The sequence below is a fragment of the Macrotis lagotis genome, chromosome 1 (genome assembly GCF_037893015.1).
Source record: "Macrotis lagotis isolate mMagLag1 chromosome 1, bilby.v1.9.chrom.fasta, whole genome shotgun sequence".
Lineage (NCBI taxonomy): Eukaryota > Metazoa > Chordata > Mammalia > Peramelemorphia > Peramelidae > Macrotis > Macrotis lagotis.
Window position 1 is genome coordinate 377,984,270 of NC_133658.1, and position 26,738 is coordinate 378,011,007.

General features: G+C 36.1%; 1 protein-coding gene across 6 annotated transcripts in view; it reads right to left on the minus strand.

The window, feature by feature from the left end:
• TENM2 (teneurin transmembrane protein 2) overlaps positions 1–24,804 on the minus strand; it is a 385,853-nt gene extending 361,049 nt beyond the window's left edge. For 5 of the 6 annotated variants that reach the window (XM_074212469.1, XM_074212470.1, XM_074212468.1 and 2 more), the window contains exon 1: positions 1,642–1,845. In XM_074212469.1, the coding sequence (XP_074068570.1) occupies positions 1,642–1,762 (121 nt within the window). In that variant the 5' untranslated portion in view covers positions 1,763–1,845. Of the gene's footprint in view, positions 1–1,641; positions 1,852–24,692 lie in introns of those variants that run through there. The other variant, XM_074212471.1, reaches the window with a different exon arrangement.
• Positions 24,805–26,738: the final 1,934 nt, after the last annotated feature.

Sequence of the window (26,738 nt, forward strand, 5' to 3'; positions counted from 1 at the left end):
AATGGGGTTAAGTGACTTTCCCAAGGTCACACAGTTAAGCAATTATTATGTGTCTGAGGCTGGATTTGAACGCAGGTCCTCCTGACTCTAAGGCCAGTGCTCTATCCACTGTGCCACCTAACTTACTCTCTAGAAAAATAATTTTCTTATTGATAACATTATGAGCAATTTATTTTCATAGGATGTGATTACAATTGGAACCTGTTGAGTATTTTTTGTTGGCTTTAAACCTAATCAAGATGGTATCATCCTGATATTTCTGATATTGACCATACTAAATAATCTGAAATGCTTAGTCTAAATTTTCAAAATCAGTCCATTAAGCTGATTTACAACAGTTTAAAATTTAACATTTTAAGTTTTTTTTCACTCTGTCACAGTGACAGAGCTAGGCAGGTCTTTGGAGAATTAGTCCAATTCACTTATTTCATTGATGATGATGTTGCTTGTCCTTCATTCTTGAGAAAGGCCATAACATCAGGGAAGTAATGCCATGACAAGCACATGAATTGAATTTGAGTGAGGGGGGATGCTGTGCTAAGTCACTAGCCTCATTTTTCTCCTCTGTAGCCATCTGGGTCCAGTGGTCAGATATGAAATCAGGATGACTGGAGATGACCCTGGATTAAGGTCCAACAGTTAGTAAGAGTCAAGTGTCTGATGTTGGATTTGAGCTCAGGGTCTCATGATTCCAGGGATAATGCTCCATTCACTATATCACATATAGCCTGTTATTTGGAAACACCCTAATTGTGAATGTGAAGGTATTGCTTACTACCATGCTCCTTGATCAGTGTATTGAATCCAATCAAAATCACATAAACATGAATTGCTGGAGAGGTCCCTTTAAACTTGTCTGGAGACTCAGGGGCCATAACAAGTAGATGCACTTTGAGAATAAAATCCCTTAAACAACTGAAGCAGCAAGAATCAGAGGTCGCCCATCATAAAACAAAGGCACCTTATGTACACATATACTGGGATCTGGAAAAACCCAGGTTTTCCCTCATGTGGGATCACAATAGAAATGATACAAAACTCAACTTTAAAATTTAACAGCCTGTTTCTGTGTTCCACCACTGAGATTGTCCTGTTTCTATGTGGAGGCCAGGGGAAATTCCTTCTCTCCAAGAAGGCCACCAATTCTCATTAAGATAAAAATTCTTCAACAATGCAGATATACAGGTGGTTTTTGTATTCTTTTGGTCTTTACAACATTAAAAGTACTCTAGATGAAAAGATTTTTCACCATTTTTTAGGCAATTTACTGATGCTGATGGACTCTTCTCAGATTAATGTTTTTAAACTATTAAAAAAAAAAGAACACATAGGATTACAAAGGAAACCAATTATATTGAAATAAAAATTTTTTGCTTATCCACAATCACAGACTCCTTGAGTATTTGTTGACCCCAGGTTAAGAAGTCTTTATCTAGGACAAAATAGAGGGAGAAAAATAGATGCCATCTAATGTGAAAGTGCAATGCCTAATAACCAGAAATGTCTTTTCCCCTTTACTCTCTGCAACATTTCCCCTTCCCACCCCCTTGTTTCAAAAACTTCTAAGCAAAAAATTGGTCAAATGACAGACATACACAAACAATCACACATCCAGACTTGATGTGTTTGCCATTTCCTTACCACTGCCGGAGGCTTGCTGGGGCCCTGAGCATGCTCTGAGAAGATATGAATTAGGGGAGAACTCCTCATCGGGGTTGGTGTCCATGATTTGATGGGAGGTGTTGCTGTCTAGCAATGGCATCTGGCAGCTAACTGGTGGAGGATTATGGGAGCTAGGCAGCTGAGCAGATGGGAGAAGGCTAGACGAGGATGTAGGTGGAATGGGACGACCTGGGAAAGAGGACAGAGGGATCAAAGGTCAGCAATGAATGTAATGATATAATATTCAGAAAATTATACTGAAATTGGCTGGAAACAGAAAAAAAAGTCGTGTTCCACTAAACACTGCATGTGTTATTAGAAGTAGTTCAATGTGCAATCTTATACCAGAGGAAGTGTTGTCTGTCATTCAGAAACAATGTGACAGGCTGTATGGTATCCATCTCCTTGGGAAAAGTAAACTAAGATCAAGTGAAAAAAGGATTACATAGAGGAATTGCACCTAATACCCACTCCATTTAATTCCCCAAGGTTTCCATGGAAAGATTACTAAGTTGGTTGTCAAGTCATTCAGTCAACAAACATTTATTTAATATTTATTATGTTCCAGGTATTGTGCTAAGCTCTAGGGAGAAAAAAAAAAGGCAAAGACACTGTCCCTGTCCTCAAAGAGCTCACAGTCTAATGAGGGAGACAACATACAAAAAATTGCTAAGTGGAACAAGAAGAGGGAGGAGCCAGGCAATGGGATGCTCTCTTGAGAGATCTCAGATTATGGATATTCTTTCTCCCTCTAGGCACTTCCCTAACCTTTCTTTTCATGTGGTTTGTAACACCTGGCAGTCAAATTACTGGGAAAGTAATCACAAGGAACAGTTTCACCTGTTTTATACACACAACTATGAAATCTCTCAGTTGCCCCATTTTTTTTTTTTTTACTTCTGCAACTGAAAATGTGCCAGCCACAGCAGCCTGAAGACTCAAGCTCCAATGCTAAGGGAAGTAAGGTGGGTGGTAGTGAGAAGGAAGGGTATAGGGAAAGAAGAATGTAGAGAAAACCCCAAAGGGATCTCTTTACTTCATGCTTAGAGTGTGCTCCTTCTTCACCTACCTTCTGATAAAACTCAGCTCAGATGCCAAATTCTGATGCCACCCATTTCTCATATCCTCTCTCTTCTAAAATTATTTTGTATTTACATAGCTATGTTTATGTAGTTTCCTCCATTACAGGTTCCTTTAAATCAAGAGCTTTTTGGTTTTGTCTTTGTATCCATATTGTTTAGTGCAGTCCATATTGTCTGATACATTATAAGTCTGTATAAATACATGCTGAATGAATGAATAAATGAATGAAGATCCCTTCTTAGCATAACAGTTAGAAAGCTACCTGGCCATCAAAATATTCTACAATCTAAGGAAATTCCATATATATATATATATATATATATATATATATATATACACACACACAAAACTTATAAATGAGATTAATTTTGAGGGAAGGGTAATTGTTCCTTGCTGAGCTTCTCCTGCAATAGGTTTTTTTTCACCAATGATGAGTTTTTCTAGTATATCAGTGTTTGCTTATTGTCACTTTATACTATTTTCCCATTGCCTTTTATATCTTTCACTCCTCTGAAAGCAGAAACAGTCTACATTTTCCATCAGTATCCCTAGTATTTAGACCATGTGCTTTGCACATGGTAAATTCTTAATAAATGCTTATTCATTTATTCATTTACAAGATGACAGAGACATGGGAGGGAAAAAATATTTAGAGTTAAAAAAGATTAGAAACCTCTGTCCGGTGAAGGACAATCATAAATGAAGATAAAGTATCCTTGAAATCATGTCAATTAAGAGTGAATGGGATTTGATTTAGTAAAATTTAGTGCTCATCTATCTGTTTAGGATCATAGCCTTAGTATGATGAAAACACTCAGTATATTTAAGAATACTATGTAGATTTGGGCTGCTACTATTATTGTTGATTTTAATAATAATAATTATACCTGTACTGCCAAATTTCCAAGCCAACTTTGAATGTGAGTTATTACTTTGTCTCATTGGCCCAAGCTCACTGAAAACTCTTAATGAAAGAATTCTTCTATGTATCTTGTTGGCTTTTAAGTAATTAGAAAGGAGGGTATAGGGGGAAGGATCTCTATTATAGGAAGTTAAAGAATGGAAAATGATGGGGACTTGTTAAGTCCCTTTCTAGACTTCCACAATCTTCCCCAGGCCAGTGTTGGAGGGTCGGGAGACAAGGAAAACAAGTTTCTCTGTATACAGCAAAGTCTCCATTTATTAAACCAAATACCAGTGCTTAAATATCTTTCCTAGTACCTAATCCACTCCCACTCCTGTGGCACTTGGTAAAACAACCTTTTGATGCTCATGGACACCAGGTGAAGATCATTTACAGTGCTCCCACACACACACAACAGTCCCTGACAGGGACTAGAACTATAGGGAGACTTCACAGAGGACTTGACTTACAACAGACATTGAATAAATGATTGTTGAAATGAAGGGAATTTAATTGAATTGAGGGAAGTAAAGAATTTGATGGAGACAAAGGGATATTACAGGCAGGGTTACTTTTCATGAGATTTTCCAAGATATTTAAAAATAAATACAATCCCCTCTACAGTCTTTTCTCATGATGCAATTGCATTCTGATGTCAGAAGTAACCACTTGAGGGAAACACTTTTTACCTTATTCAGAGTCACGGAACAATATAACCTGGGTATTCCAAAGTCAGTCACTTGAAGAGAACTTAAGTAGTGTAGATGCCTACTTAACAGCAAGGTTCCAGACAGGAACAAATTTTAACTTAGACAATTGTTAGGTTTTTAAAGTCTGCATTATTGTGGGCATATCTGAGACTTGAGTGTTGAACAACAGGGATGACTGGAAACTAATTTTTTAATTCCTTTGAGCAACTGAGGTGGAATTAAATTCAACTTCTCAAAGAGCTTGATATGATAGTTGCTGTGAAATCATTCTTTAAATGAACTTTTTTTTTGAAATTTCGTTAAGCATGAATTCATTTCATAGAGTATAAGACAAAACTGCTTTTTAATTTATACAAATACAGACAATGGAAGAGCAGTGAAAGCACTGGGGTTTTGTATCGCAAGCTAGTTTTGATTCCTATGATTCCCCTGCCCCTCTGCTTCCAGAAAAGAGCATGCCTTTGTTACTCCCTAAATTCTGCTCCCTGGGACCTACTGTGAATGGTGATATTGCTCAATCCACAGATCTGTCCCAATCAACTGCTATCCTGTACTGTATTCGCTATGTAATTTTCTAATTTTGTCCAATTATGCTAACATTTTTTCCCCCTGTGACTGTTCCAACTGACAGAGACCATCTGCACAGATACAGACAGGTTCCAAAGTACAGTGGCAGAAGCTGAAAGTTAACATGTCTCTTTTTGCTTTCTATTTCCTGCAAAACCACTTAAGGTGGCATGGCCCTCGGGTGTATTTCAAAGGTTACAGGGTGCACAGCAGATGGGGCAGCTTTAATAGATTTGTTTAACACACATATATGCAAATATACTAAAATCTCATTAAGGTGACATTCTTCTTAGTTTTTATTTTTTAATATGCACAATTCAAGGCATAAACAGCTATCCAGATGATTGGATTGATTCCCTGATGCCCTTCCAATAAAAACAGGGAACTATCCAAAAATGGCTAATTTAAGGTCCATTTTTTTCTGGTCCTGAATTAATAATGGTTTACTATTTTTTCAACTCCTACAATTAGTACTAGAGATAAGACTCTTCAAGTCTGATTCATGGGCTCCCTAGTAACTTTACTTACTCCTGATATGAAACAATGATATTAGAAATCAAGGGATGGGATAAGCTGAAAGAATTAAGGTTTGCATTCTTTAGAGTGATGTCTCTCTTAAAGCTTCATTTTGCCTCTTAAACTGATTTGAATTTGTATGAAATGTCTGTACCACTCCAAGGCCAATCTATCGCATTTCCTTCCTCCCTTCACTTCCCAAATCCCTGCTACTCTGAATAGGGATTTGAAAGCAGTTTTTGGCTTAGAGTAGTGTGAAACTTTCTGGACTCATTTCCAAATGTACTTAAAAAGAACTGGATCTTCTTTTTTTCATTCATGGAGATACTAAAATGTGTAAGTAAGGCTCTTGTTTTTCACCTGCTGTCAAGAATGAGAATTACAATGAGAGAAAAAAAGATAACAAATGATTGGGGGGGGACAATGTAAACTCAATCCTGAATTAAATTCATTGAAGTTCAAATATCTTAGGAAATTCTAGTTGCTCACTACTAATGAAGGACTATGTATCAAAAGATAAAAAGTTTGAATCTGGGGGAGGGGAATTATTGGAAGGTAGAGAGCAGCTATGTCTTTGCCCTGTGGAACTATCCCAATATATATTGAAGAAGCATGTCTAGAAAAAGGAATGAAACGAATTTAAAAAAAGATAATTTTTTGAAAAAAAGGAAAGAAATGATTTATGCCTGGTGAAATGAATAAATTGTTTGTGAATAGTTTTATTCATGTGAAAATACGACCTCTCTCAAGGTCAAATTGATCTTGAGTGACACTGTACAGAACCACTGGCTATGTTGACACGAGGCCAAACATCTGGTTGAAAAGTTAAAAATTCAGTCAATGAGCCAGATGTTTCCAGAATACTTGGCGTTGTGTGAATGAAATCTCCAGATGAGTTTTCACTTTCCCTTCAGATATTTTAATGTTGCATAGAAAGAGCCAAAATCTCTGGAGGTTACAGAGAGTAGTCAGGTGAAACTTAGGAGAGAATAGATATATTTTCAGTATCTGAGACATTTCTTCACCTCATTTTATGCATTACCTGTTTCTTTGAAAATACAATCCTCCTTGCCCCTTAAATTACACTTTTAAATCAGCAAGAAAGTTCTTCAGAAAAGACACCAAATTCTAGGAAGACTGTCTGGTTTTGATTACTGGAGAGCAACGATACTTCTTATCTGACTTGCATAAAAATTCAAGGCAGTGTGAGGTTCCCATCATCAAAGTAGACTGTGGCCCAGAGAGGTTCTGCCAGAGGTACTATCAAAAATGAATATGGTGCTATCATATAGGGAAAAGCCACAGGAGGATGGCTTCCCAACTAGATTCCCTGGCTCAGGTTTCCTATTTCCTAGTCAATTTGCATGCCCTAACCAGATTCATCTTCTTGAAACATTTCATTTAAGGATCCACATTCAGTCCCTCCTGTTTCCCATGGGATTAAAACTGGAAAGGACCTCAGGGGTTATCTTTGCAACACTGTCATTTTACAGATAAAGAAACTGGACCCCATGACTTGTCCAAGATCTCACACACAAGGTCAGAGGTAGAATTCAAGCACAGATTCTCTAGCTCCAAATTCTGCACATTTTCAATTATATCACAGTGCCTTTCAGAGAGCAAAAGCTATCCTTAAGGTGATTTTTCCATTAATTACACCTAACCCATCTAACCTTACTCTTACTGTTAGAATCAGGCTGGTTTCCTCATTGATTCTACTTTACCCCATATCCCAGGCTCTATCCTCATGTCTCTCTGATGGAGACAAAGAGACAAGAGACAAAAAGAAAGACAGAGAAGAGACAGAGAGACAAGACAGACAGACAGAAAGAGAAAGAATACAAAAGAGAACGAGACAGAGACAGAGTGAGAAAGAGAGCAAAGGAGAACGAGTGAGAGTGAGAGAGAGAGCAAAAGAGAATATGAGAGAGAGAGAGAGAGAGAGAGAGAGAGAGAGAGAGAGAGAGAGAGAGAAAGAGAGAGAGAAACAAGCATACTTGTTCATCATTTCTTGTCTCCATCCCACCCCCAGGCTGGGATTCTAGGAGAGGTCCAACATACCAACTCTCTTAACCCCAGCAATGGCCTTGGTGGTTTCCAGGAGCACATGTGAAGTAGAAATATTCAATTTCTTGTCCTACTTCTTCAATTAAAAAAAAAGAGAGAGGAAAAAACATAGCCTGAAGCAAGTGAGCTTCAAGTTTCAATCACAAATGTACAACTGAAGGGACCCTAATGAATCCAGCAAATAAGGATTTTCAAGTGCAGAAAATATTCCTTGTTTCCTGCTGTTCAGGTGCAGTGCTGAACTTAGGCTGTGATGTGTGAAGACTTCACATAGATTTGTTTTTATTTATGTCATATTGTCACATCTTCAAGTAGCTCTTTTGTTTCCAGCAAAAAATTCTAAGGCAATTATTAGAAAGACACATAAAGCAGTTTGAAGTAGTAGAGGTAGACTGGACTGGGAGTCAGGAAGACCTGGGTTCAAATACCTTACCGGAGACTTGAGTTAGTCACTTCCTTTCTCTGTGATTCAAGCAACTTCTCTCTTATTATTGTTGGAGGGAGTTCCGTAAGAGATACAGGTTAGCAGTGAGCCAGGCTCAAGAATTTGGTAGGATATAAGGCTGGATCACAATTGAACAGCGTTTTCAATGATCTCAAACTATTTACTGTTGCAAAAACTCATCTCTTTAATGTCAATATTTCCCCAAGGGAAAATATTTTGCCCCTAGAAAATTGAAGGCTCCTCTCATGATCCCAAAGTTCTCCTTGAAACAAAGGGTTGTCTTTCTAATACTCATATACTATACTTTTGTGGCTGCAAATCTTAGAATATAAAATATTTTGAAAAAAATAAAAATAAGAATGTGATCCACCTGAGACAGAACTGATGATGGTATCAAAACACAGACTGAAACACATTTTTTCTCTTTCTTTTACTTTATTTCTCATGAGGTTCTATATTTTTGTGGGGGAGGGGGTATTATGTTTATTCTTAAAAAAGATTGTTTTAGTAATGTATAAATAAAGTCATATTAACCAAAAAAAAAAAAAAAAGAAACCGTGAGGGATGGGAATTCAGGAAAGCACAGAAAGATTTGCATGAACTGATGCTGAGTGAAATGAGCAGAACCAGAAAAACATTGTACACCCTAGCAACAGGGAGGTGATAATCATCCTTGATAGACTCACTCATTTCATCATTACAACAATGGGGCTGTCTGCAATGGAGAATACCATCTGTATCCAGATAAAGAACGGTGAAGTTTGAACAAAGACCAAGGACTATTAACTTTAATTTAGAAAAAAAAAACAGATATCTTCTTGTCTGATCTTGCTATCTCTTATACTTTATGTTTCTTCCTTAAGAATATGATTTCTTGGGGTGGCTAGGTGGCGCAGTGGATTAAAGCACCGGCCCTGGAGTCAGGAGTACCTGGGTTCAAATCCAGTCTCAGACACTTAATAATTACCTAGCTGTGTGACCTTAGGCAATCCACTTAACCCCATTTGCCTTGCAAAAACCTAAAAAAAAAAAATATGATTTCTTGGGCGGCTAGGTGGTGTAGTGGATAAGGTACCGGCCCTGGAGTCAGGAGTACCTGGGTTCAAATCTGGTCTCAGACACTTAATAATTACCTAGTCGTGTGGCCTTGGGCAAGCCACTTGACCCAGTTTGCCTTGCAAAAAAAACCCAAACAAACCTAAAAAAACAAAAAAAAAACCCAAAACAAAAGAATATGATTTCTCTCTCATCACATTCAGCTTAGATCAATGTATATCATGGAAACAATGTAAAGACTAACAGACTGTCTTCTGAGGGGGTGGGGGGAGGGAAGCAAGATTAGGGAAAAACTGTAAAACTCAAAATAAATAAAATCTTTTATTAAAAAAATTAAAAATGAATATCCTTTAGGGTACAATGGAGGGATTTGTGGCAGATGTGAGGAGGCTGCCCTACCATTAGTTATATTAAAACAAAAAGATAAAAAAAGAGAGTTGGAATTGAGAACATTAAAGAAATAGGTGATTTAAAAAGTATTTGGACTGAGCATGTGGTGAGACGCTTGGCTAAGTAAGCGATTTCATGGATCAGTTGTGTGCTATACAATAGTTAGAGTGCTGGACCTCAACTCAGGAAGAACCAAGTTCGAATTCAGCCTTAGCTACTTCTTAGCCTTGTGACTCTGAGCTAGTCACTTAACCTCTGCTTCAGCTCCCCCCCTATAAAATGGAGATAAAAATAGCATCTATCTCCCAGAGTTGTGGGGATCAAGTATCTGTAAAGTGTTTAAGAGAGTACTTGATAGATAATACTTGCTACATAAATGCAAGTTATTATTATTATTATTCATTATTAGAATAGTTTCAAGAGGAATCAAGTTATTTCCCTAGTTAGCAACTTTGTTGCCCCTCAACTTGTGGTGAATTTATGGAAGGACAGGGATAAAAAAGTCATGATATGGGCAAATATGATGGGTTGCTTGCTGCCTGGATGACTGGAGAATTTATACATTTCAGTGAGATCATACATCTTTTTGAGAATTGACTATATGATTAATGCTATATAGATGCTAATCCTAGGGAACCACAGTGGCAATGCAACCAAGTATGTGCCTGAGTCCTGCCCATTTGCAGGGGCAGATGGGTTCTGATCTTAGTAATTTCCTATATTCCTAGCTGCTTTCAGTGAGATGTATACTGGCCTCTAAATAAAGAGGCATGCAAAACAGAAACTTCTTACTGATTTCTTTATGATACCTTCATTTGCTTTCCCCCATTATAGGAGATACAGGACAGCTGTTTATTTCCTCCATCACCAAACATGAAAGATCTCCCCAAAACACATCTTGACTTGAAATAGTAACCCATTTCTGTCCTTATATTCACTTAGGAGATCAATGCTTAAAACAAACATATATAGGAACAGGAGAGTCCAAACTCTTGGATTTATAATTTACTATCACTTATGAAAAAAAGAAAAACAAACAAAACAACCTCCCCCCAAACTAAAACAAACAACAAACAAAACAAAAATGCAAAAAATCCCACTCACCTAAGGAGGGTTTTTTTGGGGGGGGGTCTTTTTGTGTTTGGTGGTAGAGGAAACAAATGAATTGCTTTCCTATATTTCATCTACTTTGTATATTAAATGATTTTTTAAAGAAAGGATCCCATTAATTAAGACATTGCAGCTCTCAGCTCTAGCCATTATTTCTGCCTGGAATGCTCTTCTTCCTCATCTCTGCTTACTAGTTTCACTGGGATTTTTCAAGTCCCATCTAAAATCCCATCTTCTAAAGGAAGTCTTTTCTGAGCCCTCTTTTTAAAAATATTTATTTTTTATTTTCACATTACTACAATAGTTTTGTTTTAAAAGTAAACATAATCCTCCCTTCCCCCACAAAGAGAAATCTCAACAAAAATAAAATTAGAGAAAAAAGAAAAAAAATGTACTTCAGCTGTATTCAGATACCATCAGCTGATTGCATTCTTTATCCTAAGTCCATAAGAGAAGTTACTTCAATATTTTTTTCCCACAATTGCTATTGCTAACTATTTCCCTCCATTCTAAATCACTCCACTCCCATTTATTCTATTCCCTCTCTCCTTTCACATTTTCCCTCCTCAAAAGTGTGTTGTGGGGCAGCCAGGTGGACAGTGGACAGAGGGCCAGCCCCAGAGTCTGAACTCTCTTAATCCTAAATTTTTTCCTTTTATAATTATTTCCTATTTAACCTTTATACAGCTTGTCTCTACATAGTTGTTTGCTAGATGTCTCTCCCATTAGATCTGGGGTTCCTTGAAGGCAGGGACTATCCTTGCTTCTTTTTGTATCCCTAGTATTTAGGTTAGGGACTGGCCTATAGTAGGTGCTTAATAAGTATTTATTGACTGAAAAAAATCAACCTGTATGAAAAATAGGAAGAAACTAAGAGATATATTGGTGAAAGTAGGGCCCACAATAGCTAGCATTTATATGCTGTTTTAAATTTTGCAAAGTGCTATATAAATATTATTTTATTTTATCCTCCTAACAATACCTTGTACAAAAGGTGTTATCATTATTCCAATTTTATGATAAAGACTTGAGGTAGAGGTTAAGTGACTTGCACAGGGTCATACAGCAGTTTAGGGCTGAATTTGAAATTAGACATTCCTATCAAGTATTCTTTCCATTAAGCCACTAGGATATATGCAATTTTCTTTCCTTCTTTCCTTCTTTCCTTCTTTCCTTCTTTCCTTCTTTCCTTCCTTCCTTCCTTCCTTCCTTCCTTCCTTCCTTCCTTCCTTCCTTCCTTCCTTCCTTCCTTTCTTCTCTTTCTACATATAAAATATAGATATTAGGCATATATACCCATATATATATATATATATACTTACACACACATATTCACATAAATTAAAATTTAAAACCACTAAAACTTTTAGGATACCCTGTATAGTGACATATAGCTATACACATGCATATGCCTATATCATACACATAAAGAGATTCATATAATTATATATACAAATATACAAATAGACATGTTCCTCTTTGATATTTTTGGATTATCTGACCAGTTATCAACCTCTGAGTCCCTTAAATGTTGCCAGAGGCAATTAAATCAACCAGATAAGCTGTACCCTAGAGAAAACCCTGTTTTTATAAAACAACTTAATTTGTTCTATCCACAAATAACCTTATTTTTTTAATTTCTGCAACAAAATTGTCTAATTGTCTGCACTTCTACTCAGAAAAATCCCCAAAACTCAGGCATTTTCTTGAAAAACAAATCTTGACAAACTAATCACTGGAATTAAAAAAAAAGAAAAAATTTTGCTTATACTGTACTAATTTATTGAAAATCTTCATATTGGGTTTGCCCCTGATTTAACAACTCTTTTTGGAGTCCAAGAATGTACAGGTTTTCCCTGTACAGTCATGCATCATTAGCATATTTCACCAAGGCTTTGCATGTTTATATATCATATCTCCTCTTACAGCATGGTACTTTGAAAGGTACCAAAAATAGATCAGTATCTGGATGGAGAGTGAAGTTTATTTTAAAATAATATGATTTCAATAGTTTTATAATGGTGGCAATCTTCATATTCATGAGATTGAAAAGACGTTAATTTGTGCTATTTTCACATCTGTAGGCTATAGATTGCTAGAAATCTCCACCTTATCTGCAATGACACAAATGCGTATAAAAAGCAATAGATCTTCAAATAACCTATCCAGGAATGTCAAGGTCCTTTCCTGAAAATTAATTTAATATTCTAACCCTTCTAAGCTGAGATAGTATTATATATATTTACAAACTTTCTAAATTAGGATGATGCTATTAGCATCTTGAATGGATACATTATAAAACTAAGATGATAAATGGGTCTCCTTCAGTTATAACTGGTCAACACATATTTACTGAATACTCTTGTCTTGTGATAAGTGCTATGGATTAAATGGCAGTGCACAACATGTTTCTTGGTCTCAAGAATTATTATGCTTTTCTTAGAGAGATGATATAAAACAACATAAAATAAATGTCAATGTTATGAACCAATACAAATAAATATATAAGTTCATTTTGAGTCACCTAGTTGGAGTCAGAAGGATCTGAATTCAAACCCAGCCTCAGGCACTTACTAGCTATTACAAGTCACTTTATCTTATTTGCCTCAGTTTCCTCATCTGTCAATGAGCTGAAGAAGGAAATAGCAAACCATTCCAGTATCTTTGCTAAGAAAACCTCAAATAGGGTCATGAAGATTCAGACATGACTGAAAAGACTTAATAACAACAAAAAAATTTTGTTAATGGTATGAGACATTGACAGATAGTTAATGAATGAGTAATATCTTATTGTATGTTATGTTATTGAATAATCAATGCACGATCATAGTATGAAAAGTACTATACCATAGGGCAAAGTTTATCAATGACTTATTAAATAAGTTATAATTTATTGAATAATCAACAAATGATCATAGCATGACAGGCGCGACTTCACAAAGCAAGGACTAAGCTAAATAGACAGTCAGCATTGAGATAGTTAGCATTGACTATCCACCCAGCTTAGTTCTTGCCATGTGGTATAATGAAGAAGGCATTAGGTTTGAAGTCAGAAGAGCAGGACTTTAATCTTGACTTTAGCTTGTACTCCCAATATGACTCTGGTCAAGTAATTTTTTGTCACTGTGGGCCACTATTGCCAAACCCATTAAAAAAGTGGTTGGACTAGATAATCTCTTACATTTCACCTAGCTGTTGAGTCTATGAAATCTGTAAAATGAGGGCAACTGATTAAATCATCTCAAAATTCCCCTTATAATTCTAAAATCAACTATCTTAAATGGCATAAAATGATGGGAAGGGAATTATGAAAGGTTTGAGGGAGACAACATACCCAAACCTTTCCTTTTTGTTCTAGTATTTTTCCTGAAGAGTAAAGGAGATTATGCCAGAAATTAAGTATTACTTGGTGATTTTATATTTTATATTTTATTTACCAGTCATTATACTACTTTTTTCTTGAAGGTTTTATATATATATATATATATATGTATGTTTAGATGTATTTACATATGTGTGTTTATGTGTATGTGTATAAATATGTATGTATGTCAAACTATACAAGTGACAACATGAAATAGTGGATAGAAAGCTAGCTTTGGAGTCAGGAGACTTGGACTCAAATCTCATATCTAACACTTATTAGCTGTGAAACCCTGGACAAATCCTTTAACTTTTCCATGCCTCTAGTGAATACCTAAAATAGAAGCTCTAAGACTATAAGTTGTGGAGCACTTGCAGGCATGCTCTGGTAGAAGGAACTTCTCCATTGGGAGTTTCTTACGCCAACAAAATCTTAGGTTCAGTTAAAATAAAGAGACATGCATGTTTACTGCAAAGTGTCCAAAAATGTTCATGGTCATCCATCATGTAGAGAGAACTTTGCTTTCCTTCATACATAGGTCCATATAGCATGTTTCTTTCTAGGGAGATGAAAAAAAATATGGTAGAACAGGGAGCTTCCTGAGTAGGTTAGAAATTTCCAGGATCTCTAGGTTGAAGGGAAAATTGAAGGGAAATGAATGTAGAGCAGCAGAAATAAAGGGAGTAAAGCAGTTGTCCTCTTAAAATAACTTCAGAAAAGACAGGGCCTCCGGGCTGAGGTTTGGCCAACTTCAGTGAATCAACAAGCAGTAGGTAGGCCCTGAGGGCAGCTCTGTTGATAAGTGAATTAGGTCTCACGAAATTGCACCTCTATTTTCACCTCACAAGCTGTTGTATGTTTGGAATAGCTAGTTGTATATGGAAGATTTACAGTTTCACATTCAGTGATCTTTTTTTATTGTATTGTGTTATGAAAATATTTATTCCATGAATTGAAAATAAAATAATTTTTTTAAAAAAGATTAAGAATCTGTGCATACCATAGAATACTAGAATTCCATTTTACATTTTAATAGTAGAAATATAAATGGCTTTGCATTCATTAAAAAAGATATATAACAACATGTAAAGTTATAGTCTGGAGAGATCACTTTAAACTTTATATTTCCTTATTTCATCAAGGCCTTGGATATGGTGAATCCTTTTTAAATGTTTATTAGACTGACTTCTTTTAAGAAGAAAAATAGAAAACTCACTTGAAACTAGAAAATATAAAATTTTTCAAAATTATAAACTAATGTGAAAGGTATCTTATATCCAGATCTATTTGGATATAATAACTATATACTCCAATGAGTTCTTTCCAAGATTATAAGTTTTCAATCACAGTCTTACATCTAAAATACCTTTACAAACTTGTGTGATGTTGTGAATGGAAAGAATATTTAAAGATGGGGACTTGGGGAAATGAGTTCTGTTTATGATTCTGCTGCTAATGAGCTGTGTGGCCTCAGATAATATACAATATCTCTCTGGACTTCAGTAGCCTGAGATTTTATGTGTTCAGTTACAAAATGAGTTAGTTTTACCAAAGTTCTTTTCAGAACTAATATTATACAGTTTGCATATATTTTACAGGTAGGTGGTCTGACTAAAACTAGGATATATGTATCTGACTTGAGGTCACCTGGTCTCAGCATGGTCCAGTCAGAAATTCACTTAGCTTCAAGGTCATAGCTTTAGACTTGAAAAGGACCTTTATGGTCATCCAGCCAAACTCATTATTTGACAACCAAAGAGAAAGAACAGTTAAGATGTGTCCAAGGGCCAATGTATGATCAATATCTTAGATGAGTCTTGAACTTTCCATTGGACCATATTGCCTCCTACAGCTCTGAGAGCTTAGAACAACAGTTACTAAACCTGGCTTTCTCTTTTCAGTTTCATCAGGCTGCAGACTACAGAGAGGGATGGGCCCGATTTTCTTCAAGGTAAGAAGAATGAACCACTGTCATCTCTTTTTAAGAAATGAAGATAGAAGAATACTTCTAAAACAGGATCATTTAGAACACTATGACTGGGGATAAAAAAGTGATCCTAGAGTCATTGGGGCAGATAGGCACAGTGGATAGAATATTGTTTCTGAATATTGTCATCTTCCTAAATTCAAATCTGGTTTCAGATGCTAGCAGGGTGACTCTGGGCAAGTCATTTAACCTTGTTTGCCACAGTTTCCTGTTCTGTAAAATGAGCTGGAGAAGGAAATGACAAAGAAAATCCAAATAGGGTCATTCAGTATCTGACATGACTGAAATAAATGAACAACAAAATGAACTCATTAAGGGAGAAATGAGAATAATTCACTTTACAACACGTGAGGAGAGAACAGTGTCAAGCTCTGTGTACTCACAATACAATTAACCTATATCTAGTTTTGGTATGATTGCAAATTTGTATCTAAAATAGCACAATACTTGGTTGTAGCTAAAAGGATGTTTTAAATTGAATATGCTTGCCAGAGTGGCACTACAGGCTTACCAAAGTCAACCCACTGAACATCCACAGAGGTCCACCACCAGCCCTCGGAAGAAAAGTGACTATGTGAAGTTCTCTCATAATTTTCTTTTAATTGACTGGAGTCAGCAAAATTAAGAGAGCTCAGCAGGGCAATGTTGGCCAAATCACTATTTTCACAAATAATACCTTTCTTGCCTTTTACAAGCCTGTTTGAGGACCTGCCGTGCATCCTGGCTACAATTCAAAGCCTGTCTAATGAAAGCACCTCCACTGTCAGCAATGTTAATGTCACTTTAAAGAGTGTGAAATGTTGCTAAATGTGTCAGGAAACAATTAGATAACATAAGAGGCATGTTTTCTCAGCACACTGCAAAATATATTATGCAGGCAGAAGATAAACTCAAAGTTTTCTGAGGTACAGCACATTCAGCATACTCTCTCTCACTCTCTCTCTCACTCTCATTCTCTCTCTTTTTCTTTTTAAATCCAACAGAGAAATTATTTGGCAAGAGTAAGTCCTGTTTCAAATACTTGGAAAAAGCATAAAGGCTGATCTGCCTGTGAGTGCTGCAGTTTGAGCTTGGACTATCAGGCTCCAGGAGATACAAACAGTCCTCAACCCAAATTAAATGTGTGCCCTCCTAATTAGCATTATAAATATAGGTTTGCCTGAGCCAGAGTTGATAAAATTACAGTGTTGGACTGGAAAAGAATCACCGACTCTCATATGGATACAATGGCCATTGGTTTTGCTCCCTTGAAACAAGGACTCTGAGTCTTCAACCAGTTTCTAGACAGGTCAGCTTGGGGAGCTAAGGTAAATACCAAGGAAGCAAAATATAGCTAGCCCAACCAGGGCAAGGACCCAGATTGTTCTGGGAATGCCAAAATGGAGGGAATTTTATTCCTGAATTCTGAGAAGAAAGGCTCTCAACAGGAAAAATATGGTGCTGGAGATTGGTTTGAATTCCATCTGTGGGGATTCACAAGTGTGCCTCATAACAGGTCTGGCCTTCCTAGAATCGATGATACACATTCTAGGATTTAAATGTCTGCCCAGCAGTCATGAGATAAAAGTCACAGAATAAATATCTCCAGCAATTTAGAGTACCAAGGTAGTGCTTAGCAGTCATCTTACCCAACTCCCTCATTTTACAGGCCAGGGGTTCTTAACCTTTTTGGTGTCCTGACCCCTTTGACAGTTTGATGAATCCTTTCCATTCCTTCTGAGACTAAGGTTTTTGAATGCATGAAATAAAATACATCAGACTAAAAAGAAAACCAATTACATTGAAATATAGTTATAGAAAAACATAAATCCATAGACTTCACAATAAGAACCCTAAAAATGAAGTCCCTGTAAGAGCCTCTGTAATCTCATAGTCTGTTAATATACATATCCAGAAATTGCAATTTATAACTTGGTATCTTTCCATGTTCTCCATGGGAACTCGATTAATTCATAAATACAGAAAAGGAAAACTCATCTTAGTGTCAGTTCATAAGAATACCTGATTATAGGGCTTCAGTTATAATCTGAAAAACATGAAATACCTACTATGTGATGTATGTTTGCTGTTCAGTTCCGCTCTTCATGACATTTAACCAAAAAGCTTCATGGGATTTTCTTGACAAAGATACTAGAATGATCTGCCATTTCCTTCTCCAGTGGATTAAAGCAAATTGAAGCCAGGGTCATAGGTTTTGAGGTCACATTTGAACTCAGGTCTTCCTGACCCCAGACTAAACATTCTAACTGCCTCTTAGGAATAGAAAATGCAAAAATGTTCAAATATTATAGCAATTTTTTTTTTAAAAAAGGGTCTGTTTTAGGTCACATGAATAGAAATATAGTACAATACAACTATAAAAATGTCTTATGTCTTTAGGCAATATGAAAAGGAATATGGTGTGCATTTCAATGGAAACAAGCCAGACTGACTGTGGCTTTCTGTTCAGTTTTAGGTACTACATTTAAGAGGCTCAGTGACAAAGTGAAATGTATTCAGCGGAAGGTAACCTATATGTTGGCAATGGTTGGTGGCACTAGGGATAAAAAGGAGGGTCATGAACTGGTATGTTCAAATACATGAAGGGCTGGAATACCAAAAAAAAAAAAAAAGAATAAATATGTACTGTGTTGCTCTAGGGTCAAAATCAGGACCTATATAGATAGATGCTACAAGAGGGCAGATTTCAGGTTAACACAAGAAGGAATGTTCTAATAAAGAAATTGTCCAACAATAGAATGGTATTCTTGGCAAAGAAACTCCCCATATTTAAACAGAGATCAGAGGATCAGATGTCAAAAATACCACAAGAGGATTTCTTGAATTGGTGTAGGCTAAACTAGTTCATATCAAATTCTAAGGTTTTATGATTTTTTTACCTACTCTTCTCCAAGACAGGAGAGACCATGAAAGGTCAGAGGTCAATGAAGGTACTAATATTCTACTTCGGAAATCATTGATATATTTGTCCTAATCCCTTCCACCTAGCTCAAAAATGTCTAGCTCCCAGCTGAAAATTGAGACCCATATAGACTCATCCATCCTTAGAGGACTTAACTTTATTTAAAAGAAACATGTCACTGTGTTGAAATTTAAGCTCAAATTAATTATAGGAAATGTAATATTTAGGCAACCTCAGTTTCAGGATTCAGCATTTCAGCTTGAAGCAGTTTCCAGTACTAAATGGGAGATTATAACTGGTCTCAACATAATAACCCTTTCTGCTTTTATAGCTGCTTTCATCTGAGGATCTCAAAGCACCCTGCAAACAATAATTAATTTTCACCTGGGAGGTAAAGAAGCTTTCCTTTGGCTCATTTGTTAAAACAGGGTGTGACTTGTCAATGATTAGGCAGAAAATAGAAGGGGGTGGGGTGGGGGTGGTTTGCTACTCTCACCTTCTTGCCCAGCAATCAGATTAAGGAGCCGTGTTGCCTCTTTCTAGCTCTGATCTGGCAAATGTTGACCTACTTTTAAAGGGCTCCTGCCCCCTATTTTAGAACAGCTAAATTTGGGCACAATAGGATTTCATTGGGTGGAGTTTCTTTCCTAATAGTTCATACCTGCCATGAAAAGAAAACGATGATCCATCTAAAACACATCTAGTTAATCCTAGATGAGGATACATTACTCTTACAAGACTTCTGTTAAGTCTTACTGCTCTCCTGTCCCTCAGGCCTATCCCCAAATCATTGTAGATAAAAAGATTATCTCAACCACTTTAGGATAAAAACAGTTGTTCAATTTTATTCTCTACTTATTGGGCAGTCCATCCAAATGGGTGGCTGGAGTTGTTGAGAGTGGCTCAAAATAAATTCAAATCTGTGGGTATCCTGGAAATGCCATGGGCTTCCACAAATTTCTTTGAGTAAACAGACCCTTAGGGCATAGCATAAGACCTTTTCTCTTTTGCATATGCAAATAGGGATGCCCTATTCAGAACAGGAGAATATTAAACTTCTTATCCTCTGGCCTCACATTCTCATTTGCCTCAGCATCCTTATCTTCTTTTCTACTTAATTCTGTAGTATTGAGTCACATCGAATTTATCAGGATGTAACCTTAGTGTCTTAATTCTTTTGTAAAAATGAGACATGAAGTTAATCAGGGAGAACCACTTTATGGGACCTTCAATATCAAGATTGTGGTAATGGTATAGATGTTCTCAGGCAAAAGCATCTGCTTTTGGCTTATTATTACTATTTTTTTTGTATATCATACTTCTCATTGAACTCTTTTCCCAGCTCCTCCCCACTGTCTACTTCCGCTATCCTATTAAGGTTTACTGGATTATCATCTTTAAAAAAGAAACCAGAAAGAAAAAGAAAAGAAAATCCTGTGCTAACTGAATCTCATCTAATCCTAATAGTTATCACACCACCTGAGCAGTCACATAACCAAGTTTGAAAGGCATAACAGAAGAAATGAAAAGATACCAAAAATCACTGATTTTTAGAACAGGATCAGGGACCCTTAGCTGTCATCTCATTCAATCTTCTCATCTGCAAGATGAGGAAATGAAGGGACAGAAAAGTAAAGAAGCTTCCTCCTGAGGTTACACAAATTAGTGGCAGAGCCTTGTAGTATTTTCCCAGTCCATGTGATTCAAAATGATGGCGACCTTTGCCTTGAAATTCCTTAGAGTTAGGTTCAACATTTATGGTTCTGGATAGAAATAATACTTGATGTGGTATCAAAAAATATTTCCTTCTGAGGTGGGGATGGAGGGTCAAAGAAAAAAAACTGATCTTTTCATCACTGGAAAACACATTGCTAGAATTTAACTGCTGGTGATTTAGAGAAAACAGCTAAGAAAGTTCAATATGGCAACTGGACTAAGGAAAAAGCTGGACATACTTCAGAATTAAAATCTGGACAGACAAATGTATAGATATTTGCTGCCATGGAAAAACAAAACAAAAACACCAAATTCCCTTGCAAACCCATTTTCCCATGCAAATGTATCACAAAGGGAAGAGAAAGGAATAGAACAGTGTAGTAAATTAATTTTAGTCATGTTGGCTGATTTTTTTTTTCAGCTTGACCTGATTTTCTTTTAAGCCTTAGGCATGGTTAATTTGTAGGGGTGTGTTTTGGGGAGGGAGAGAGAGAGAGAGAGAGAGAGAGAGAGAGAGAGAAAGAGAGACAGAGACACACACAGACAGAGACAGAGACACACAGACAGGCAGACATAGATAGACACTGAGAGGCAGGGACAGAGAAAGACAAAAAGACAAAGACAGGGAGACAGAAGATGAAAATCTTCTTTTGAATATATCTTTTTCTATACTTAAGAATAAAATAATATTTTCAGAACTTTGAAAATGAAGAGGATAGAAGACATGGAAAGAACTTAGTTTTTATAGTTTTTTGCACATTGGATGAAATATATATAATAGAAATAAGACAAACATCATCTAAGGAATATTATTTTTTAAACCTAGAAATACAGAATTGCTACATTACAAGTTCCACAGTTCTTATTAGTGGTAGGAGTGTGGTTATTTGTGGGGAACTCAATAAATAAGAAATATTTCTCATTTGAATTTTGCTGAAGTCAAGCTACTTTATCAGAGGGACTGAAGATTAATTTATATCTGCAAAGCTTAAGACCTTAAGCTGAGGACTGAAATAGAAAACCTCAAATCTGCAATTTCAGTTTACATAGAATAGGTAAAATGAAAGTTGAGATATTATCCATGGAAATAAACAGTTGCTTAATTGGGTCTGTGTGACCTCCCATTAGGGACAGAAACAGTCGACAGCAGGGAAAATGACTTAAGAGCTTTCTTGACAAACTCAACAAGTAACTCCACCATGAAAAAGGATAGATACTTTTCTAACATACTATGCATGGAAATGTAACTTTAAAAAAAAGAGCATGTGGTCTCTATCTGTGTAAGTGAATGAATGAGAAAATCACTTCTCAACTAGATTTCATTTGAGATGAATGTCTTGTCCTAGAAATGCCCATTGGTTTATGAAATCTCCAAAATGGCTGGATGTTCTCTTATAGTTGAAGCCTATGAGTAAATGCTAAAACTCATCAGAACCATTTTATTTTCAAATTTCTCCAAATATCCAAACAAAAAACATAGCTACTTTTTTTAAAAATCTGGAAACTGTAATACTTTTTAAACAGTGAAGTACACCAGAAAATCAAAATATCTAGTGCTTAAGCAAAAATGTCTCCCATCTGTAATTAGTCTGTTTTGCTTTTATATTTAGTAAATTGGTTAAGAATTTGAATTTGATTTGCTTTTTTATCTAGGCACATTCCTTTTCATCTAATGTTGCAATTTCTTACCTGTTACAAAAAGCACATGCAACTCAAAATTTTACACCTACTCATGGAGTAAAACAAGACAGAAAACAGCCAATATTGCAGGTTTATTTTTCTAAAAATCATAGGAAACTTACAGTGCAGGCATGAAAGCCAAAAACATGTATTACGATGAAAATACGGTCCAAAGAGATCAATGCATGGGATAATAATTGCTTGCTGTCAAATGTTAAAACCACTAAATTTTTGTCTTGTTAAATCATCTGATGGCCCTTTCTTTTTTAGTTAAATGGGGATAAATAATAAAAAACAATTTACAACTAAAAGATGCTAGGGTTTTGCAGCTGCTGAATGTCTTCTGGGGAGATTAGATTCTATAATGAGGAGATATAACCATCATTTTATAAAAGCTGTTGCTGTCTTGGGAAAAACACCACTGAATATGATTAGAAAATGCCTTTCTTTCCATGAACCTATTACAGTTGAGAGCTGATTGCTTGGCATATGCTTAATGATATCTTCATAGGTAGAAAACAATCATTTGTTACAGTGAGTTTTGACAATGTATTAAGCTCAACTTGGTTCTTTGGATTCTGTAATTTAAATGGTTACAAAAACACATAAGAGTAACACAAAAATTTCGGGGAAACATCCTTGAAATCTCAGTATCCTCATACTCCTTAATAAGAGTTCTTTCCTGAGTGATTTAAATATCAGCCTCTTAATGAAAAGTATAAACGCAATGAAGTAGAGAAGAATTTTTGAATGTAAAAGCAACAATTTTTTTTATAATGCAGACACAAGTGAAAGTGGCTAAAGTGTCTATCTTCTCTGTACCCTTTTACCAAGTGGCAGAATAATGTAGGTTTAATCAGGGTACATGCACTGGGCATCACTCTGAAGCTTAAAATCCTAAGCTTTACAAATATAATCTTCAGTCTTGTGATAAAGTACTTTGACTTCAGCTAAATTCAAATAAGAAAAACTTAGGAGCACAGGCCTGTTTGGGGGGGCCCTGCTGCTCTTGAACACTCATATAACCCTTGCTTCTTACATGAGACAGATTTTTCTAACCTTTTTTTCATTATTTCAAGGTCCCTTTTTGGTAGTTAGTCTGATGAAACCTATCATTTTCACAGAACAAGGTTCTTAAATGCATAAAATAAAATACATAAGATCATGAAGGAAATCAATTATCTTGAAAAAGAGTGATAAATCTCTCTCTCTCTCTCTCTCTCTCTCTCTCTCTCTCTCTCTCTCTCTCTCTCTCTCCTCTTCTCTCCTCTCCTCTCCTCTCCTCTCCATCTATCAAGGACCCCCAGGTTAAGAATCCCTGGCTGTGGAAGGATGATGGAGGACAGAATGGAAATTTCTTATTTTTTCATGAGTGGCCTGTCTCAGTCCACAGGCAAATGGAAGGTGCATTTTTGCTGCCACCATGGTGGCACAAGTAAATCTTGAACCATAGGATGTTAATAGCTAAAAGAAAGAAAGCTCTACACTTTGGGATTTTTTTTTTATCCATTTGCAATCAAAATTCTGCCTTCAAGTTCTCATATCCATTTGCACCTAAAGATAGACTGCAGAGCTTTTCAAGGCAAAGTCTTATTTCTGGAATCCACTGTCATAAAATAGATAAAGCCAATAAATAAAACAGACTAAAATTTGAATCAACTTTCACCATTGGTTCGTTCATTCAACAAATATTTATCAAATTCTTGTTATAGAAAGATACCCTGATTGTCCCACTGAAGAGCTGTTATTAAAAACTATTTTCATAAACAACTTCTAGCAAAGAAAATAAAGCTGGAGCAGAGACATGTAACATTTGTTCCTTGAAATCTTGTAAAAAATCAATGACTATGCATGCTTGCATTAACACAGTGGCTTATCTTATAAAAAACATACCACATAGTAGGAATCTGAATTAGGTAGGGAGCAGACAAACCGAAATCAAATTGGCTCTAGGAATTCTCTCCTGCCCCAAACAAGAAGACAATCAATTTGATAAACAACTTCTGGTAAAGCTTTGGCTTACTCCAATCAAAATAATTTCCAAGTTGAGAAATGAAAACTTCCAAAGGGAATGATACATTTCTCCATAAATGGGTTTCAAGCATTTGCTCCTTACAGGCAGGTAGTGTAGAGAAGACGATCTCCTGGGATTTGTGCAACAATTAGTGATTCATGCACCCTGAATTGCAAGTAGGTGGGAAAGATCACACCTTTGTGAATGAACATGAGAAAATTCGGAATTGAAATTATTTAGCTTTTATTTTATTTTATTTTATATTTTTACTAAACCACATCAACGTCACATATATCACACAAGTTCTTTAATCCGGCGCTATGGAATTATTATTAACTCTTTGCAATCAAACTGAAAACAGCAACCCTTTGAGACAGATTCCTTGCAATCTAAGAGAATCAGGTTTCATTTCTGAAGTTACAAAAGGACCGCGGTAGGACTAGGGATCTGCTTTTTTGCATATATCATGCCCCAGGTGCTTCTTGTCAGAATACTTCAAAACCAGTATCAAAGTCTTACCCTCATCTCCGGTGTATTCAGGATCAGTCCCCCTGGAGCTTCCTAACAGTTTTTCAGTTTCACATTTTGCACTCCACCAGAGCTGGGAATCTGTTGCAGTTGGTTCCCTTAGTTAAACTTCAGGAGGAGGAGGGGGAGGGAGAGCATTTCTGACTATAAGAAGTCCTAAGAACTGGGAGGGGCTCCGATCTTTGGAAGCTCTGCCTCCACCCTGCCTGGGGCTAAAACACTGCACCCAATATCTAGCTACCTACCTAAACACTAGGGACGTTACTAATCCTCCCTCTTAAATCAGTTTTGTTTTTAAATGGCACCCACTCCAAATTAATGGGCCACCTTTGTATAATGCCATCCTATGTGTGTTCAGCCCTTCCTCCATAAATCAAGGAATTATAAAAAAAAAGTGCAGGTTGGGCATTAGACTTTCTCTAAGGCCTCTTAGATTTCTAAATCCTATGACTGACTTTGGATAGATGGGGGAAGATTTAGTGCTGGAAAGAATCTTAGCTTGCTAGTCTAGCTCCTTCATTTTACAGATAAGAAAACTGAGGTCCAGAGAGGTAAAAGGACTTACCATCAAGATAACCAAGCTTGGTAGATAAGAGGGAAATGCTGTAACCAAGGTGTACCTAGATTCCAGCAAATCATTTGATATTTTTCATGATCTGTGCAACACTGTGCTTACATTTCTTAATAAATGCTTGGTAGTTGATTCAACAAGAATTATTGAGGCTAAATTATGAGTGAAGAGGACTTGAAAATGACTAAATGATTAGACCTAAACAGTAAAAATGAACAGTTTCATGACAATTTTGAGGAAGCAAGCTAATGGACAGGAATTTGTCCTTGGTCTTAACAATTTTTTTCAGGTGAAAGAGCTAGATGGCATATTTATTAAATTTTACAGATAATATGATCAGAAATAGCTAACAAACTGGAAAACAGAATTTTTTAAATCTCTTAGCAGGCCAGAAAAATAGGATGGAGTTAATAAGATGGAAGTTAATAGGGATAAATTCAGAATTCTAAAGAAGATAGGAATGAAGAAGTTGAAGATGGGAGGAAGGTGAATCAGATAAAAAACACAGAAGAAATCAGTCTGGGGAAACAAAGGAATTTTGAAAGTGTCAAAGTAAATGTTCAAATTTTTAAAATCATGGAAAATTTCACTAGAAAAAAGGCAATCAAAAGGACATCAATAATTTCTGACTCATAATTCTACTTTCCTATCCCTAGAAAATCTTTGTCTTTTCCACTAACATATTAATGGCATCCTTAATGAAAATATGAGAAGAGAACAGTTCATTTTTCACTGTTTTCTATACCCATCATACCTTCCAAGTCATGGAATAACTAATAGGATAGAGAATCCAAGGAGCATTTGATTCAATAGTGCTCTTTTGTAGGGAAAGTTCTCCTGATCCTCTGGAGTTTCCTCAGTGAGATCAATGACTACTTGAAAAAGATTAGGGTAGTAAAATTTATAGAAAAGAACAAATGAATAAAGAATGTACATTGTCCAGACTGGCATGGAGCTGGATTGGCAGCCTATTAGATTACTCAATGCATATGTGCCTTCCACAAGTATTACTCATGGATAATAAATTGAGTTCAGAATTTATTTGAAGAAAATCAACTAGAGTGAATTTGGAAATTTCACAAAGTTTTTAATCCTGAGCTCTCCCTTATGTAATAACTCAATTTTTAAAAGACTAATATTTTCCCTTTGCTACTATATGACAATATGACAGTCACTAAAGAATCAAAATAATTGACCTCAGTTCAGATGAGAGACATATGATGGACATAAATAGTCTATAACATATTACTAAATAATGACTTGCACAATAAATGATGGAAAGAATATTAACCCAAAAACACATTATTAGCAAAAGGATGTGGGATACATGAAATGAGAACAAGGAATAACTAATAGGATCCTAAATACTGCTTTGGTCCCATAGGATGTCAAAAGATTCATGAATTCCTTCTGCAAGCTGATGTAACCAAAGGAACCTCTCTCAGAACAATGTTTTTGAGTGGATA